Here is a 20,219-nt window from a genome sequence, read left to right on the forward strand (position 1 = left end):
TGTCTCTGGCTCTCTGCAGCTGAATGTCCACCTAACTTTCAGGCTTCCCTCCCTGTCTCCCCACACCCCAACTGCCTTCCCAAGGCTTTTATGTCCTGGTGTTCAGCCAGTGCCCAAGCCTCAGCTGCCTTTTCTGGAGGAATTTGCTGGGGTGGGAGGGTGGAAGGGGCAGTGACTGGAGCTGAAAGAGCAGTCCCAAGGAGGCCTCACGTTGGGAAGGATCTGGGCTTAGAAGGAGGTGTCCTGCCCCACACCCCAGGCGAGAATTGGTGGGGGACCTTGGAGCTGGAACCCCAGGCGGAGCAGTGGCAGCTGGGAAGGGAGGCGTAGAGGAGAGAGGGTGGCGGTGGAGAAGGGTGTGGGTAGCGGAGAAAACATGTCTAAGAGCAGGAGCAACAGGTGGAGAAATAGTGGGGGCGCGAATAGCACACGGCTCGAAGATGTCAGGCTGGGCAAAGTTAGGCTGGGGGAGAGGCTAGGAATGGGATGGAGAAAGGACGCGGGAGGTGGTACCAGGGGTGGAAGGCAAGATGAGGTTATTGTGGGACCCAGTCATCCCAGCCAGAGAGGGGTCTGGGGAGAGTGGGGAGAGGAGGGGCATGTGGTGAGGGGAGGGCCGGGCGGGGTGGGAGGGGCGGCGGGCCTGCCCTATCTCCGCTCCCTCCCTACCCTCACGCGGTCCTCCCCTCTCCTCCCCTGCCCCGCAGCCTCCCTCCGCCTCACTGTTCTGGCTGCCGAGACAGGGCGCAGCTAGCCCCTGCTGCAGGGTGCCGGGCGCACGGAGCTCCTACTGCCCTGCGCCGAGCGCCGGAGGTGGGGCAGCACAGGTGCGGAGACTGCCGCCGCTCACAGCCGGGTAAGGGGCAGCGCGCTGGGGGCCGCGGGGAGTGTCCCTACGCCCCGGCGAAGGTTGGCAGGGCCGCTCTCTCGGGAACCCCCCCCACGCCCCTAGACTTCCTCAAATGCCTTGTCAGCTCATAGGGCCTTTCTGTGGGTGGGAGGAAACAGGACCGTGGGCCGGGGGCTGGACTCCTGTGGCCAGCGCAGTGGGTAAGGGGTGGATGGACCAGGTGGTGGCACCAGGTGGTGGCACCAGGTGGCACCGCTGAGGTGAGGCTCCGGGCCCTGGAGGCCCTGGGGAAACGGGGCTGGTGGAGCCCACGTGCTCTGGCCGGAGCAGCGGGCGGGGCCGCGCTCGGGAAGCGGCCAGAAAACGCTTCTCTGGGCATCCAGATGGGCACTGCCAGGTGACAGCATCGGGGTGGCGGGCCCGGGAGGGAGCCTGTAGGAAACGCTGGAGAGCATCCAGAACTCCCAGGCCTGCAGAGAGGATCCTAAAACTTGTTCTTGGCCAAGAGCTCTGCACCCGTGACTCACGGTTCAGAGGGCTGGAATGACAGAGATGCCTCCAGGGGCTCCGTCTCCCACCCACCCCTTCCAGGCTCCCCCTGCTTCTGTCCGTCTGAACACCCCCCCCCATACACGTGACACACCCCGGGTGGGGCGGGCGGGCCCCTTATCTTGCCTGGAAAGAATTTCATGGCTTGGAAACAACTGGAAGTGAACGGAGAGGAACTACTGGGAAGCAAGTAGGAAACCCCGCAGCTGCCGCCTGTCGGGGTTCAGTCTCCGCCCCCTTTTCCCAGTTCAGCCTCCAAATTCCTGGGGATCCGGCAGCTCAGCTCCTCAAACTTTCTTGCCCTTGAGTCCTGTTCATTCAGTGCAGAACCAACACCTGCCTTCCTGTCTCTCACTGACCCCCACCTGGGGGTTCGGAAATCCTGTCTCTTAATGTTTCCATCCCGCTGCCCATTAGCTCCCCAGAATGTGGGACAGCTGGTTCCCCAACGCATCCCTGCCTGCCACTCTTTGCCATCTGGGTCCAACCCAATATCTGCCCCCCCTCACCTTCCTCTCACAGCCTGCAACCCTCTACCTTCGCCCCTGGTGGGGCACGAGTGGCAGAGGGAGGCAGGGGGCAGCTCTCCGGGAGCATCACCCCTCTCCCCACCTCTTGGGACCCACAGTCCCTGATGAGCAAAGTGTCAGAGTTGGCCACAGCGCAAATAGAATACCCAGCACGCTGAGTCACAGCTTGGGGAGGCCCCACCCCTGCCAGCCCTCCAGCCAGGGGAGGGTGCCAAGAGGGTAAAGCTGCGTCCCCCTCCCCACTGCAGAGCGGCGTCCAGACGTGCAGTGGAGGCTCGAAGGGGGGACCATGTTGCTAGCTTCCCTCCTGCAGAGAGAATAGGCTTCTTCTAAGAGTGGTGGCGACAGGAGAGGAGACTGGGAAGGAGTTGGGGAGTGGCCTGTGGGGGCCCCTCCTCTGGGTCCCACCAGCCTCTTCCTGCTGCAGACTCCCCTCCCCACCACGGAGGGGGGATCTGTGGGGTCCAACTCCCAAAGGCCTCCAGGGGAGGGGGCCCTGGGAGACTGTTCCCCCAGGAGAAGGCCTCCCATTTGGGCCCCTCCTTCTTGGGAAAGTCCTTTGTGTCATAGTGCTGCCCTCTGAGCCCAGGAGACACCAGCGCTCGGGCAGCACTGACGCCTGCGTGGAGGAGCACGAGGGGAGGCGTGTGTGTGTATGTGTGTGTGTGTGTGTGTGTGTGTGTACGCAAAGAAGCAGGCTTATTCGGATGGATGTGTGCATGTGTACAAGCATGCTTTATCGGTATTTGTGGATGAACACACACAAGTGTATATGTACCTGTATTTATGTGTGCATGCACCCTGTGATTTGCACAGCCTTAGATACAGGGTGACAGATTTGAGGGTAGGTACCCCCCCCTTATACCCGAGGCTACACCCCAAGCCGAGAGGCCGGCTGCAGGGCCCCGGAAGGGCAGCTGTCTGCCTGGCTTTCTTGGACAGGGCCTGTCTGTGCAAGCTCGGTCCCTGTTGTCCAGCTCCCTCTCATCTTTTGTGGGCTGGTGGCCGTGTGCGAGGGCTGAAAACCCCTTTTCCTCAGGCCCAGAGGAGAAGTGGAAGGTGGGAAGCCAGGAAATGTGTATGGGGGGGAGGCGCAGTCACTGCCCCTTCTCCTCCCTGGGCAGCATTTCCCCTCCCGGCCCTTCTCTGCCGCCCCTCTGCTCTGCAGGAGCCATAGCCCTCGCCTCTCCTGACCCTTGTCCGGAACAGAACGTGGGCCGCCCCTGCCCTGCACACCCCTGTGTTCACCAGGGCCCCTCCCGGCTCAGCGCAGGCGCCCCACTCCACCGGCTCGTCTCTAAACCTCCTTTTCCTGTGCTCCCCAGTCCTGGCCTCAGTGAATTCCACAGACACCTGGCACCTGGGTCCAGAAACAGGACAGTCTTAGCACCCCAGATTTCCCACCATGCCCCAAAGAGTGCCACCCTTCTGACTTGAAACTCTACAGTGTAGCCTTGCTGCGCCTCAAACTTCATACAAACAGGATTTTTCAGCATGTCCTCTTTCATGTCTGGCTACATTTGCTCAACCCCATATAGGGAGACCCATCCATGTTATTGCATATGCTCTCATCGCTTTTTAAATCAAGTGAATAAGCCACTTGATTTAACCCAGTCTACTGACGTGAGACATCAGGGTTCCCGGTTTGCAGCCATTACGAGCAGCACTGCTCTGGTGGTATGTTCCTAGGGGTCATAGAGGTTGCATATAGAGGTGGCAGATTCTGCCACACCGTGCCATCTGGCCCTTCCAGGCTCCACACCTGGCCCGCTCTCTGCCCCAGTTGCTGTTTCTAATCAATTTCCAGTCCCAGATACTGTCTGTGGTCCTAGCCCTGACCTTGGTCCTGTCCTTGGTTTCAGCTTTGAAGCTAGCCCTGGGGTTAAATTGAACTTTTCATTCAATCATACAGTCAATAAATATTTATTGAGCACAGATGCAAAATACAGCAGCCAAGAAATAAACATGGTGCATGCTGCCACCACGGGCCCTTCAGGCTAGCAGGCAAGATCTAATGTGAGTGAGAAGTAATCAATCAATCTCACAAATATGTGATGAAAAAATGTTATAAGTGCTACAAATCACAGTTGCCTGGTGCTGTGATGTCACGTGATAGGGGGCCTGACCTGGGCAGGAAAGCTTCCTGAGGAAGTGATGTGGGCTGAGCCCTGAAGGGTGACGAGGCCAAGAGAAAAGGGAAGAGTGGGCCACATAGAGGGAACCGCATATACAAAAGTCTGACATCAGCAAGAGTATGAGGGACTTACCTAGGCCAGTGGGCCTCAAGTGGAGAGAGGGAGGCTAGTGCTGTGGGAGACGAGGCAGGAGAGGTCTGTCAGTGTTCGAAGAAAATTCAGGAGGGAGACACCGAGAGAGTCTTCAGGGGGAGAGGGACATCCTAGTTGCCTTTTCAAGATTGTGAGGGGCAAGATGGGGAGCAGAGGGACCAGCTAGGAGGCCACTGCAGTTGTCAAGCCAAAGGGAGATGGGAGGTTGGACTACCATGTTGGTGAGAGGGAGAGAAATAAGCAAACTGAAGCGACGTTTACGAGAAAACATGGGCAAATGCGATGAGATGTCCTGGTGTTGATGGGCAGCTAGGTTCTGGCTTGTGAAGCTGGATGAATGGCGGGTCCTGAGCTACAGAAGTGGAAGGGGGATGAGTACCGGAGGGACAATCGTGAGTTCCGTTCCAGACGTCCTGACTTCGGGGTGCCCACGAGGAGATGCCAAGTAGGCAGTTGGATATATATGGCTCGGAGATGAGGGATGACTAGGCTGGTGTTATAAATTGGCATATGTGTTAGCTATTAAAACCGTGGGTCTGGGTGAAGGCACCCGGGGCGGTGACGAGAGCAGTAGGTCTCAGCAACCACGTGGGGAGCTTTTAAAAACTACTGAGTAGCCCTAACCGATTTGGCTCAGTGGATAGAGCATAGGCCTGTGGACTGGAGGGTCCCAGGTTCGATTCCAGTCAAGGGCATGTACCTTGGTTGCGGGCATATCCCCAGTAGGGGGTGTGCAGGAGGCAGCTGATGGATGTTTCTCTCTCATTGATGTTTCTAACTCTATCCCTCTCCCTTCCTCTCTGTGAAAAATCAATGAAATATATTTAGAAAAAAACCATTACTGAGTAAAACTCAGTGCCTCCATCATTCTTGCCGTATTTCAGGTGTTCAAGCCACACATTCCTCCTGGCTACCATATGGACAGCACAGATCTAGAAGGCTTTAAAGTAGAAGATGTGATCAATAGTGTTTAGTGATTTTGAGAGAGATCAAGTAAGATGAAGATGAATGTCTCCTAGATTTTGTGACACTGAGATCATTGGGAGGCGGTGGGAAGGCTGTGTGCTGGAGCAGCCAGGTGAGAGTGGAGGGAGGCATGCACAGGACACAGGGAAACAGAAGCAGTGCAGTTAAATCTGACAACTGTGGCCAGGAAGTAGGGGTTAGAGAGGGAGGCTGAGATTGGGGAAGGTGTTTTTAGTTCAAGGTACAACTTTCACACAGTGACATGCACACATTGTAAGCATGTAGCTCAATTAATTTTTGGATATGCATACATCTGTTTAACCACCATCCAGATCAAGGTGCAAAGCTTTTTCAGAACTCCCCCCTTGTGACTCCTCCCAGTCCATACTATCCCTGAAAGTAATCCTATCCTCTTTTCTAATCCTCACTAGAGGTATTTTCCATTGATTTTCAGAGAGAGTGGAGGGGAGGGGGACAGACAGAGAGAGAGAAACATCGAAGTGAAAGAGATGTTTGATTGCCTCCCGCACACCCCTCGACCAGGGCCAGGATTGAGCATGCAACCTAAGTATGTGCCCCTGACTGGAATCAAACCTGGGACCCTTCAGTCCAGGGGCTGGTGTTCTAAGAACCTCATATAAATAGCATCATTTAAAATGGTGTGTGTGTGTGTGTGTGTGTGTGTGTGTGTGTGTGTGTGGTTTATTTTGCTCAGCATTACTAGTATGTGTGTGAAATTTGTTCATGTGGACCCATGTAACACGAGGGTGTTTTTCATTGCTGTATAATATTTCATTGTATTACAGTGCCCCCACTTATTTCTCCATTCTACTATTAATGGACACTCGAGTTGTTTCCAGTTTGGGCTAATAGGAATAAATCTCATGAGCATTCTTTTTTTTATTATTGATTTCAGAGAGGAAGGGAGAGGGAAGAGAATGATCGGCTGCCTCCTGCATGCCCCCTACTGGGAATCGAGCCCGCAACTCAGGCATGTGCCCTTGACCAGAATCGAACCAGGGACCCCTCCATCCACAGGCCGATGCTCCATCTACTGAGCCAAACCGGCTAGGGCTCATGAGCATTCTTGTACATGATTTTGGAGGAGATGTGCAGCAGTCATTTCTTTTGGATATTTACCAAGAAGTAGAATTGCTAGGTTACAGGCCGTGTGCTCATACTGCCAGTTTTTCTAAAGTGGTTGCTCTAATTCATGCTCCTTTTTTTCAACAGATGAGAGTTCCAGTTGCTTCACATGCTTGCCAATGTTGAGCAATGGCAGCTCCTTTCGTGGTAGCCATTCTGGTGGATACTTGATGGCGTCTCGTTGTGGTTTTAATGTGCATTTCCCTGGATACTAGTGATGTTATACACCTTCTCATGTTCGTTAGTCATTTGGATATGCTATATTCCTATCTGGAGTAACTGTTTAAGTCTCTTGCCAATTAAAAAAAAAACTGGGTTGCTGGCCCTTTATTTGTTGTCTTAGTGTGGAAGTGTTTTAGTTTAGACTTTAACCCCTCCTCTATTTTTTTCTGACATATCACATACAATGGGGGTTAGTGGTGCCGACGGCCTGCTTAGTTGAAAATCTTAGTATAACCATCATCGTCCCTCTGTATACTCACATTTCCAAACACCAGCTGAGCCTTGAACGATGTGGGGTTGAGCAGCATGGGCCAACTGAAAAAATCTGCTTATAAGTGAACCCACTTCATCCAGGGCTCAATGGTATCTCCGCCCAGTGTGCAGCTCACCTTCTTATTCTGTTAACGGTGTCTTTTGAGGTCCAGAAGTTACCAATTTCAATGAGGCCCAATGTATCAATCTCATTTTTTATGGTTAAGTATTTTTTTGCTTTGTTTTGTTTTAATAATTCTTTATTGTTGAAAGTATTACATATGTCCCCTTTTTTTCACCATTGCCCCTTCCAGCCGCACCCACCCCCTTCCCCCCGCCCCAGGCTCTCACTGCCCATTGTCTGTGGGTCATGCATATATGCATGCATACAGGGCCCCTGGTTAATTATCTCCTACCCACCCACCCTCACCCGCCTTCCCTCTGAGATTCCACGCTCTGTTCCATGCTTCCATGTCTCTGGATCCACTCCGTTCATCAGTTTATTTTGTTCCTTAGATTCCACATATAAGTGAGATCATGTGACACTTGTCTTTCTCTGACTGACTTATTTCACTTAGCATGACACTCTCCAGGTCCCTCCATGCTGTCTCAAAGGGTAAGAGATTCTTCTTTTTTACTGCTGCATAGTATTCCATGGTATAAATGTACCACAGCTTTTTATCCCCTCATCTACTGATGGGCACGTGGGCTGTTTCCAGATCTTAGATATTGTAAGTTGTGCTGCTATGAACATAGGGGTGCATACATTCTTTCTGATTGGTGTTTTGGGTTTCTTGGGATATATTCCTAGAAGTGGGATCACTGGGTCAAATGGGAGTTCCATTTTAAGTTTTTTGAGGAAACTCCATATTGTTTTCTATAATAGCTGCACCAGTTTGCATTCCACAGGCTGTGTACTAGGGTTCCCTTTCTCCACATCCTCACCAGCACTTGTCATTTGCTAATGGTAGCTATTCTGAGAGGTGTGAGGTGATACTTCATTGTCATTTTAATTTGCATCTCTCTGATGACCAGTGACTTTGAGCATTTTGTCATATATCTCTTGGCCATCTGTATGTCCACTTGGGAAAAGTGTCTATTTAGGTCCTTTGCCCATTTTTTAATCGGATTGTTTATTTGTCTTCCTTTTATTAAGTTGTGTGAGTTCCTTATATGTTTTGGATATTAACCCTTTCTCAGATGTATCATTGCCAAATATGTTCTCCCATATAGTGGGCTCCCTTTTCATTTTGTTGATAGTTTCTTTTGCTGTGCTGAAATGTACATCGTGAAATCGTAGAAATCCTAGAAGAAACCACAGGCAGCAAAATCTCAGACAACTCTCATAGTAATATGTTTTTAGATACATCTCCTAGGGCAAAGGATATTAATGAGAAATTAAACAAATGGGACTACATCAAAATAAATATGCTCTTGCCTCCTTTGTCAAATATTAATTGAGCATAATGGCTTGGGTCAATTTCTAGGGTCTCTGTTCTGTTCCATTGGTCTATATGCCCGTTTTTGTGCCAGTAAAGGCTGTTTTAATTACAGTGGCTTTGTAGTATAACTTGAAATCTGGTATTATGATTCCTCCAACTTTATTTTTCTTTCTCAAGATTGTTGCAGCTATTCGGGGTCTTTTTTGATTCCATATAAATTTTTGGAGTATTTCTTCTAGACCTGTGAATTATGCTGTTGGTATTTTAATAGGGATTGCATTGAATCTGTCGATTGCCTTGGACGTTTTAATGATGTTGATTCTACCAATCCATGAACATGGTATATTCTTTCACTTGTTTATATCTTCTTCTATCTCTTTTTTTCAGCGTCCTGTAGTTTTCCGAGTACAGGTCTTTTGCCACCTTGGTTAAGTGTATTCCTAAGTATATTAATTTTTTTTGTTGCATTGGTAAATGGGATTGTTTGTTTAGTTTTTCTTTCTGGGAATTCATTATTGGTGTATAAAAAAGCCATTGATTTTTGGATGTTGATTTTGTATCCTGCTACATTGCCAAATTCATTGATTAAATCTAGTAGATTTTTGGTGGAGTCTTTAGGGTTTTCTATGTATAATATCATGTCATCTGCAAATAGTGACAGTTTTACTTCTTCCTTTCCAATTTGGATGCCTTTTATTTCTTCTTGTCTGATCGCTGTGGCTAGGACTTCTAGTACCATGTTGAATAAGAGTGGTGAAAACAGACATCCCTGTCTTGTTCCTGTTTCTAGGGGAAATGGTTTTAGTTTTTGTCCATTGAGTATGATGTTCATTGTAGGTTTGTCATAAATGGCCTTTATAATTTTGAGATATGCTTCCTCTATTCCCACTTTGTTGAGGATTTTTATCAAAATGGGTGTTGGATTTTGTCCACTGCTCTTTCTGCATCTATTGATATGATCATGTGACTTTTGTCTTTCAATTTGTTTATGTGATGTATCCATGTTTATTGATTTGCAAATATTGTACCAGCCTTGAGTCCCTGGAATAAGTCCTACTTGATCATGGTGTATGACCTTTTTAATATATTGCTGGATGTGAGTTGCTAATATTTTGTTGAGCATTTTAGTATCTATGTTCTTCAGGGATATTGGCCTGTAATTCTCTGTCTTTGTAGTGTCTTTATCTGGTTTTGGAATTAGGATAATGATGGCCTCATAAAAAGGGCTAGGAAGTGTTCCTTCCTCTTGGATTTTTTGGAGTAGTTAGGAGTATAGGTGTTAGTTCTCCTTTATTTTATTTTTTTTAAATAAATCTTTATTCAGATTATTACAATTATTTCTCCTTTTTCCCCCCATAGCTCCCCTCCACCCATTTCCCACCCCACCTTCTGCCCTTACCTCCCCCCCACTGTCCTCATCCATAGGTGTATGATTTTTGTCCATTCTCTTCATGAACCCCCCATACCCCTTTCCCCCTGAGAATTATCAGTCCACTCCCTTTCTATGCCCCTGATTCTATTATATTCACCAGATTATTCTGTTCCTCAGGCTTTTAATTCACTTGATTTTTAGGTTCGCTTGTTGATAGATATGTACTTGTTGTTCATAATTTTTCTCTTTACTTTTTTCTTCTTCCTCTTTAAGAATACCTTTCAGCATTTCATATAATACTGGTTTGGTGGTGATGAACTCCTTCAGCTTTTTCTTATCTGTGAAGCTCTTTATCTGCCCTTCAATTCTGAATGATAGCTTTGCTGGGTAGAGTAATCTTGGTTGTAGGTTCTTGCTATTCATCACATTGAAAATTTCTTGCCACTCCCGTCTGGCCTGCATAGTTTCTATTGAGAAGTCAGCTGACAGTCGTATGGGTGCTCCCTTGTAGGTAATTAACTGTTTTTCTCTTGCTGCTTTTAATATTCTCTCTTTTATATTGGGCAAAAGGTAGAGATAGGTGTGTTTTCCATATGGAATTTCAGTTGGCCAAGCACAACTTATCAAAAAGACCATTTGTCCCCTCTTAATTTTAGTAACACCTTTGCCATTAATCAGGTGACCATATATGTTATGGGTCTGTTTCTGGACCCTATTCTGTTCTGTCTATCCTTGCATCTTTGTAAGAGTTTTTGATACTTGATAATATAAGTCCTGAGGAAAAGGGCTTTTTAAAATATGGGATATATTTGAGCTCATGTAAAATCCAATGGAAGGATCTAGTTGAGAGTGAGAAGTTGAATAAAAAAGAGAGAGGACAGTCTACACCTGAAATTTCCTGAGAAGATAGGAGGAACTGGGATCCAGGTGCTAGTGGGAGGATTGGCCTTAGACGCTCATCTACTAATCCATTCAACATAAATGGTTTGGACAGCTCCTGTGTGCCAGGCACAGGCATACAGCCGTGCACTTCTCATGGAGCTCCCACACTGGAGCTCCAACAGATGGTTCAGGCAGCAGTGAATGCCACGAATAACACAAGTGGGATATTGTGGTGGACAGTAATGGAAGACTGCTCCAAATGGGCAGCAAGGAAGACCTCTGGGTGTCAATGACACAGGAGTTATGATCTGAACAAGCAAGAGCCCACCTTTAAGAGCTGAGTGAAGAGCATCCTACACAGAGGGAACAGACTGTGCAAAGTCCCTTAGGCTAATGCAAGCTTGTGGTGTCTGTGGAACAAACAAAGGACTAGTTGGGTGTAACAGTGAAAAGAGATGGGGAGCAGGGTAACCAAATGACATCAGAAAACGAGTTAGAGACCAAACAAATCTGCAAGGAGGGTATTCCTTAGGGTTGATTAGATGTGGGTTGTTAGTACATGTGAGTTGGGTGGATTTGTTGTGGGTGGAGGGACTGTTGTTAATGTATGTGTTGGGGGGCATCTTGTCTCTGTGAAACTGCTCTCACACTTGCCCTCTCTCCCTGCAGCCTCCTGGATGATGCCAGCCCAATGTTCCCTCGCCTCCAGCCTGGCCCTCCTGCTGCTGTTGGGCACAGTCCAAGCAGGCCCTTTCTCTTCTCCCTCCAATATGACACTCCCAGCCCCACGGCCCCCTCCTCAGCCAGGGGGCCACACAGCGGAGCCAAGAGGGGGAAACCCCTCTTCTCAGCTTTATGAGCACACAGTAGAAGGAGGGGAAAAGCAGGTGGTGTTCACCCATCGCATTAACCTGCCCCCTTCAGCTGTCTGTGGCTGTCCCCCAGGCACTGAGCCCCCAGTCCCTGCTTCAGAGGTGCAGGCCTTGAGGGTCCGGCTAGAGATCCTGGAGGAGTTGGTGAAGGGGCTCAAGGAACAGTGCACTGGGGGATGTTGCCCTGCTGCTGCCCAGGCTGGCACAGGTGAGCAGGTGACCACAGGTGGGGGCACAGAAAAAGAGGAAGGTGGAGAAGTTGGGTGGGTATCGCCAGCCTATAAAAGACATGGGTATGAATTAGAAAAAGGCAGCTCTTCCTCACCACTTGGGGTGGGGAGTGCAGCCCAGGGCACAGCTTGGAGAGGGGAGCCATCTGGCTAGATGTCAGCTCCCCTCCCCCCACATATTGATAAGGAGCAGCTGGAAGCTAAGATGGCCTTGTGAATTGAGGCTGGCACTGCTGGAGGGGAAGGCTCAGGGGGGCACTGTATGGGCTGAGCCTCTTGCCCAGAGAGACTGAGGCCCTCCTCTCTCTCTTACTCCAGGCCAGACAGACGTTCGTAGCCTCTGCAGCCGCCACGGCGTATTTGACTTGAACCGCTGCGCCTGCTCCTGCGAGCTTGGCTGGGGCGGGCCCACCTGCTCCGACCCTACGGACTCCCAAGTGTCCCCTTCCTCCCCACCCTCTGCTTCCGGGTCCTGCCCAGATGACTGCAACGATCAGGGGCGCTGTGTCCGTGGGCGCTGCGTGTGCTTCTCTGGCTACACGGGCCCCAGCTGCGGCTGGCCCTCCTGCCCCGGGGACTGCCAGGGCCACGGGCGCTGCGTGCAGGGCGTGTGCGTGTGCCGGCCGGGCTTCTCTGGCGCCGACTGCAGCCAGCGCTCCTGCCCTCGAGGCTGCAGCCAGAGGGGGCGCTGCGAAAATGGGCGCTGCGTCTGTGACCCTGGCTATGCCGGCGAAGACTGCGGCTCGCGGACCTGCCCTTGGGACTGTGGTGAAGGTGGGCGCTGCGTGGACGGCCGCTGCGTGTGCTGGCCCGGGTACGCGGGCGAGGACTGCGGCACGCGGACGTGCCCGCGCGACTGCCGGGGCCGCGGGCGCTGCGAGGATGGCGAATGCCTCTGCGACGCGGGCTATAGCGGGGACGACTGCGGCGTGCGCAGTTGCCCAGGCGACTGCAACCAAAGGGGCCGCTGTGAGGACGGCCGCTGCGTGTGCTGGCCCGGGTACACGGGTCCCGACTGCGGCGCGCGCGCCTGCCCGCACGACTGCCGGGGCCGCGGGCGCTGCGAGAACGGCGTGTGCGTGTGCAATGCGGGCTACAGTGGCGAGGACTGCGGCGTGCGCAGCTGTCCTGGGGACTGTCGCGGCCGGGGTCGTTGCGAGAGTGGCCGCTGTGTCTGTTGGCCCGGGTACACGGGCCGTGACTGCAGCATACGCGCCTGCCCAGGCGACTGTCGTGGGCGAGGGCGCTGCGTGGACGGCCGCTGCGTGTGCAACCCGGGCTTCACGGGCGAGGACTGCGGGAGCCGTCGGTGCCCCGGGGACTGCCGCGGTCGCGGCCGCTGCGAGGATGGCGTGTGCGCGTGCGATGTGGGCTACGAGGGAGAGGACTGCGGCGCACTGAGCTGCCCCGGAGGGTGCCGAGGCCGCGGGCAGTGCCTAGACGGACTCTGTGTGTGCGACGACGGCTACACGGGCGACGACTGCGGCTCTCGGAGGTGCCCGCACGACTGTAGCCAGCGCGGCGTGTGCCAGGATGGTGTGTGCACCTGCTGGGAGGGCTTCGCGGGAGAAGACTGCAGCCTCCGGACCTGCCCATCCAACTGCCACCGGCGTGGCCGCTGTGAGGATGGGCGCTGTGTGTGCGACTCCGGTTACACCGGCCCCTCCTGCTCCACCCGCATCTGCCCGAATGACTGCCGGGGCCATGGGCGCTGTGTGCAGGGAGCATGCGTGTGCCACGCGGGCTACAGCGGCGAGGACTGTGGGCAGGAAGAGCCTCCTGCCGGTGCCTGCCCCGGGGGCTGTGGGCCCCGGGAGCTGTGCCGGGCTGGCCAGTGTGTATGCGTGGAGGGCTTCCGAGGTCCCGACTGCGCCATCCAGACGTGCCCCGGGGACTGCCGGGGGCGTGGAGAGTGTCGTGAGGGCAGCTGCGTCTGCCTGGAGGGCTATGCAGGGGAGGACTGCGGGGAAGGTGAGCAGGCCTTTCCAGTTTGCTCCTCAGGGATGGGGTCCTGAGCCAGGGAGTAGGGGGACCCGGGGCCTAGGAGCCCAAGGGGCTAGAGGAAGAATGGAGGAAGGTCATATGTGCGGGGAGCCGGCAGCCAGAGGTCAGGGAGCCAGGGTGCATGCCTGCAGCAGGACCTGCGTTCAGATACCTGATGAGCAGGCCGGCCGGGGCCTCTTGGGTTGCTTTTACTAGTAGGGAGATTCTGTGTTCCTGGCGCTGGGGGAAGCTGAAGTTAGACCAGGGCCTGTTCTGACCTCTGCTAACTGCCCCTCCCCCAGGGGGGAGTGTGAACTAGGACTGATCTCTTAGTGCAGCCCTGAGTAGGGTGGCCTGTGATGGTGGGTGTCAGGTGGGCTGCGTTGGGCTAACCAGCTTCTATATCCCATTCTCCTGGGCAGAGGTGCCAGCCATTGAGGGCATGAGGATGCATCTCCTGGAGGAGACGACGGTTCGGACAGAGTGGACCCGGGCTCCGGGCCCGGTGGATGCCTATGAGATTCAGTTCATCCCTACGGTGAGAGCCACGCCAGGAGGGGCTGAGGGGAGGCCCGGGGAGGGGGCTCACCCGTGCAGGGCCTTCAGATCATCAGTGGTTGAGTGCAGATGGCTGGGTCCCTGAAGCTGCTGTGAAGTCTGGTCCTGCCCCACATGGGGCGCAGAGGCCTTCCAGCACCTCTGCCAGCGCTGGCCCACTGCTGCTGGGACACCTCTGGCAACGTGAGCTCAGTTCTCTGAGGCTGTCCAGTGCTTCGTGGGTCATCACTGTTAGGCAGTCTCCCTGCTGTTGCCGAGTCCAAATCGGCCCACGTCCACGTCCACGAGTGGCCTTCACCAGCAGGCAGGGACCTGTTCCACTTGCCCTGCACCCTGCGCCACAGGCTTTCAGGGATCTGGAGACTTGGGCATCACGTCGCCCTTTGTTCTCACGGGCAAATCCCACTGGTTCCCAGGACTCTGGTCTTGAATTCTTCACTCCCAGAGTTCCCTCTTCTAGTGCCTCTTGCTCTGTGCATTTGTTTCCGAAACTTGAGTGCAGAGAAGAGCCCAGTCGCTCACTGGCTAACTCTGGAGACCCAGGTATTTTTCTCAGAGTTGACGTGTTAACTGTGGTCACACAAATTGTCATCTGTTTTGATCATATTTGTTTTTTTAAATAACTTTTTGTTATAAAAATTATTTTTTAAATAACTTCTTGTTATATAGACTTAGTGTAGGAACTTTAGGAAACATCCTATATAATAAAAGGCTAATATGCAAATTGACTGAACCTGAAATGACCGGTCGCTATGACATGCACTGACCACCAGGGGGCAGATGTTCAACACAGGAGCTGCCCCCTGGTGGTCATTGCACAGCGGTGGTGGTGGTGGTGGTGGTGGTGGTGGTGGTGGTGGTGGTGGTGGTGGTAGCAGCTTCGCAGCAGCGTTAAGGATGTCTGACTGTCGGCCATCAGTCGGCCATCCCTCCTGCGCGCCCCCCCCCCCCCTCCCGGGGCTCCCAGACTACAAGAGGGCGCAGGCTGGGGCTGAAGGACCCCCCTACCCAGTGGATGAATCTCATGCACTGGGCCTCTAGTAGATAAATAAGGGGAAAAGAAAGAAGAAAAGAAGAAAGGGAAAAAAAACAGCATTGAACTATATACACTTTTTTAGCCTAAATATAGAGCTTGGCAGTTGGCTCTGTTCAATGCTATCTTTTTCTGTTTGGGCCAAGCTGCCCAGGCTGTTGCATGACTTTGAGTCTATGAAGTGGTTCCCGCCTGAGTGCCTTGCAAAGCATCCTTTCTCTGTCTCCTTCCAACTTGCCCTTAAAGTATTTGGGGGGCACCCTAAGGACAACACCTTTTGGCCTCTTCTATTAGGCACCTCCCTCCATGCCTTCATGCCCTTTTATGATGTGTTTGGTCTCCCAGCCCAAATCATCTGACATTTCTACTGTCCAACTCATGTTTTCCTGCACCATCCCACAAATGTCGTGGTGGGTAGGCCATGTCACCCTCATCCCTGCCCAGCCAGGACTCTAGAAGCATAAATAACTCCCAGGGCCGAAACCCGAGGAAGGCTCGGGGACAGAAGGGGCAGCTCCGAGGTGCCGCTGTCATCCCACCCCAACTGGCCTGGTTCTTCTTACCCCCGAGCCAGCCCCCGCCGTGTTCTGTCTCTCCTCACGCCCTGAGAAACCCTTTGCTGTATAACCAGGATAGCTTGGATTTTTTTCCTTCTGTTTTAGGCAATTTTTTACTTGGTATAAAAATAATTTAATCACAAGACAAGAATTTGGCAACTAGAAAAAAAACACAAATAATTCCTGACTGCTTCACACTAAAATAACACTGTTAACATTTTTAAGTGTTTCTCCCCCTCTCTTCTCTGTGTATATTATTTACATAGCTCTCATCTTGAGAGGGTGGGACTTTTAAAAGGAACTTTCCAAAGAGACTTGAGGGAAAGTGGAATTAAAATAAGCACTTGAGATGGAAGGAGTGTGCAGGGCAGCACAGTCCCCCGATCTCAGTAGATACAGCCCACTCCTGGGTGTTCTCGAGAGGTGGGGCTTCCCAGCAAAGCCCTTGGCTTCCTCCCTCACCACGGGGCTGGGTGGCGCTGAGTGGCTGTGCCCAGCGTGGCCACGCTGCCAGCTCATTGCTCAGCTCTGGGTATGGTCCTCTGTCACATCCCGGGCTCAGAGAGAACGCGCCTGTAAATTTGGTCCCCAAGTGCTCCTATTGGACTCCCCAGAGCCTGTGCTGCTGGCCCTCACACCATACTTTCTGCACTCTCTGAGGCTGGCCCCTGGAATCGTGCCTCCTGCCTTGGCCAGTGCTCTCTGTCCATTGCTGTTGGCACAGGATATATCCTGGCCACTGCCATCTTCCTAGAGGCCTGCCTGTCTCTACCTTCTCAGAAACACTTCTCTCTCGGAGCTCAGACTCTGCTAATCCTGGCCAAGGACACGCCTCGCTATTGGGATGCTTTTCAGAACACCAGAGAGGAGCAGTCCTTCTCTCTGTGTAGTGGCATTGTTCTGGTGACTTAGTGGTTCTCAAAGTGTGCTCCCTGGATCTGCAGCATTCGCACCACCTGGGAGCTGGTTAGACGTGCCAAGTGTTGGATCTGACAGTGATGCCAGATCTACTGACTCAGAAGCTCTGCAGGTGGAGTCCCACAACCTGTGTTGCAACAAGCCCTCCAGGTGGTTCTGACGCACCCCAAACCTGAGGACCACTAACTTAAGGAATGTTGCTATTTTGAAAAATGCTGGCTCCTCTGTGAATGTGAGAGAAAGCATGAGGAAACTGAGGGCGGTGACCCAGAACAGGAAGAGGTCCACGTCCCCCTTGTCTGGGTGTATTCTGCTGCCTGGGGACCAGGGCTACGCCAGCTGTCACTGGGACACAGACTTGCAGCCTCAGAAAAGTTTGTATTTGAGTTTGGTCTGAAGAGGGGGAGGAGGGGGATGTAAGCTCCAAGACCAGCCAAGGTGGAGTCCCCTGCCTGGGGCTACAAGGTTGATTTCAAGAATAGGGTTAGAAACTAGCCAAGGACAATCAGTGAAGCAGCCACGCTTTTACTAAGGGGCAGAACCACCTGCCAGCATCTGGCTAGAGAGCCTGCCTCAGACCGGCCCGAGGTGCTGATGGTGGGACTGTCAGGGAACTGCTCCAAAGTGGGTCTCAGGAGGGACTGAGAGGTGTAAAAAGGTTCGTGTAGATGATTTGAATGGAGAAGGAGATGTTGGGATGGGCCTGTCTCGCTGAAAGGACAAGCCATCATAGACATCATTAGGGAGCACCCAAGGTGTGTGTGTGAGTGTGTGTATGAGTGTGAGTGCATGTGAGTGTGTGTACATGAGTGTGAATGTGTGTGTGAGAGTATGTGAGTATGTGTGAGGGTGTGTAAGTGTGAGGGTGTGAGTGTGTGTGTGTATGAGTGTGAATTTGTGTATATGAGTGTGAATGTGTGTGTGAGAGTATGTGAGGGTGTGTAAGTGTGAGTGTGTATATGAGTGTGAATTTGTGTGTATGAGTGTGAATGTGTGAGAATATGTGAGTGTGTGAGGGTGTGTGAGTGTGAGGGTGTGAGTATGTAAGTGTGAGCATGTGTGTGTGTGTGGTGGGGGAATAAAGGGTGACAGAGTTAAGTCATGGGAAGGATGAGGATTTCATAGGCCTTTAGTTGAGGTTAACCCCAGGGCCCCTAGGCTGGGGTATCCTAGGGCGGCGTGCGCAGCAGAGGGTCGGGGGTCCTATGTGCCCAGGACACCTTTCCAGCCAAGAGAACTCTGACAAAGCTTTATTCACCCTCAACTTAGAAGTCTCTAGTGGCCTCTCGCCTGGTTTGATGCTTTACTGTTTTCTGTGCTGGTTCCCCGCCAGCTCTGTTGGTTAGGAGAGCACCCTTAGAAACTTCCAATCCTACATGGCTGACTGGCGGCACCCCATTACAGCCCACACAGCTCAGTGGAACAGAGCATCCTCCTCAGCGGTCCAAGCTGAGCGGCCCGCGAGGTGTGGGGCGGTTGGGCTGCTCACAGACATCCAGTTCCTTCTGTCCCCCTGTGGCTGGCACTCCAGGACACCCTGTCTGGAGCAGAGGCCGGCAGCTTTCCTGTGGGGTCCCCATGGATCATAAAAGACCTCAGGTGTACACTTGGAGGAGGGCTGTTCCTCACAGGCATGTACCACACGGAGAGATTTGATTTAGACTCCAATCAAACTTAGCACATGGCCACGCATTTCACCTCTAGAGTATGAGCTGTCTGAGGATAGGGGCCGCATCTTTTGTTTTTGTGTCTCTGTGCCCAGCATGGTGCAGGTGTGAAACTGGGGGACATTTGTGGAACTCTCAGCAGATGGGCCTTATTTGTGAGGAGACGAGGAAAGTGCATGAAGGGAAACGTCAGGACGGGTCACGCCCACATTACACAGCGGGGCAGGTGTCTGCGGGAGGCTTAGGCTGGGCAGATGGTTAAGGAGAAGTGAGGCCTGAAGGGGCATCCCTGTCTCCTTCATCTGTCCCGACCAGAGTGAGCTTAGAAGCCCGTCCGCCAGGAAGTCAGGGCTGCAGGGTTGTGTGGGTGGCATTCTGGCAGACAACTGATGGACAGGCTGAAAGGTGGTGCCAGGAGAGGGGCCTCTGAGGCCACTGCCCAGGGTCCAGTGAGCTCATGCACATCCAGGGCCTTGGATAGGAGATGCCTGGAGAAGGTGTCCTGGGCGTGTTGCTGTCACCGGCCAGGCTCCCTGCTGTCAGGGCCCAGTTCTGCACAGTCCCAGCTGACACCGCTTAGAGCTGGAGTCAGGAGAAGGGGGATTGAGTAGTAGGGCAGAGCGCCAGCCCCGACCCACCCGGTGCTTTCTCTCCTGCAGCCAGAGGGTGCGAGCCTGCCGTTCACTGCGCGGGTGCCCAGCTCTGCCTCGGCCTATGACCAGAGAGGACTGGCCCCCGGTCAGGAGTACCAGGTCACTGTCCGCGCTCTTCGAGGGACCAACTGGGGCCCTCCTGCTTCCAAGACCATCACCACCAGTGAGAGCAGGGGCTGTGGGCGGGTTCTTAGTGGAGAGCTGCAATGAGAGGGGCAGCCAGGACTCTGCCTCCAGGAGGGTTTGCACGGGTTAGGGGAAGGCTCGGGTGGGACAACGCTCTCAGCTGGAAAGCTGGTGACTGAGGAACCAGACCCCGCCTGACCGCTCCTCTCTCTAACCTGGCTAGTGATCGATGGCCCCCAGGACCTCCGGGTAGTGGCCGTCACTCCAACCACGCTGGAGCTCAGCTGGCTACGCCCCCAGGCCGAGGTGGACCGATTTGTGGTGTCCTATGTCAGTGCCGGCAACCAGAGGGTGCGGCTGGAAGTGCCCGCTGGAGCAGACGGGACACTGCTGACTGACCTGATGCCAGGCGTGGAATATGTGGTGACTGTCACCGCGGAGCGGGGCCGGGCCGTGAGCTACCCGGCTTCTGTCAGGGCCAACACAGGTATGGCTCACCCAGGCTTCGGGGCAGGCCTGGTTTCTGAGTGTGGAGCCCCTTCCTTGAAGCCCCCCCCCCCCCCGCCCCCGTAAGGCTCGCAGCTCCTCTGAATGCACCTGGCAGGGTGCTGGCAGCCCTGCAGCATCTGCTGGGCCCGCCCGGTACCAAGGCCCGGCGGAGCGCCAGGTCCTAGAGGCAGGCTGCAACCCAGGGGGAGGCGCCGCCCTGGAGACAGCAGTGAGCAGGAGCTGCCGCCACCCTCCGAGATGGGGGAGCCCCCTGTAGTGGCCAGACCGTGTCAATTTCCCACTAACCGAAAGGTCTCCTAACAGATGCCTGGATCTTTCTTTCCCTGTGACAGAGGGACACCACCTTGCTGTGGCTCCCACTCTCCTCCCGCTCCTGTCTCTCCTTCAGACACGGCCCGCCCGCCTGGGGGCTTCTCTTCTTTCTAGGGCGCCGCAGTGGCCGCTGGAGGGCGAGGGGTGAGGGCCCTGGGACACTAACTCCTTTCTCTCGGTGCTCTTTCCAGGTGGGGCTGGGGTCCAGGATCCGGCCTCCGGCTCCGGTGGGAGGGACAGAAGGAGGCAGCCGCGGGAGGAGTGCAGGGGTGGGAGGGGGCTGCCACTGACCGCTCTCCCG

The 20,219-nt window shown here is 53.5% G+C and overlaps 1 protein-coding gene across 4 annotated transcripts in view; it reads left to right on the top strand.

Moving 5' to 3' along the window:
• The first annotated feature begins 352 nt into the window (after positions 1-352).
• The window catches only part of TNXB (tenascin XB), a 57,623-nt gene continuing 37,756 nt past the window's right edge, over positions 353-20,219 (top strand). For all 4 annotated transcript variants that reach the window (XM_080665792.1, XM_080665789.1, XM_080665791.1 and 1 more), the window contains exons 1-7: positions 353-399; positions 708-856; positions 11,169-11,579; positions 11,920-13,572; positions 14,007-14,122; positions 18,977-19,133; positions 19,320-19,583. In XM_080665792.1, coding sequence (XP_080521918.1) covers positions 377-399; positions 708-856; positions 11,169-11,579; positions 11,920-13,572; positions 14,007-14,122; positions 18,977-19,133; positions 19,320-19,583 — 2,773 coding nt within the window. In that variant the 5' untranslated portion in view covers positions 353-376. The remainder of the gene's footprint in view (positions 400-707; positions 857-11,168; positions 11,580-11,919; positions 13,573-14,006; positions 14,123-18,976; positions 19,134-19,319; positions 19,584-20,219) is intronic.

Source organism: Plecotus auritus (genome assembly GCF_963455305.1).
Source record: "Plecotus auritus genome assembly, chromosome: 4".
NCBI classification, from domain to species: domain Eukaryota; kingdom Metazoa; phylum Chordata; class Mammalia; order Chiroptera; family Vespertilionidae; genus Plecotus; species Plecotus auritus.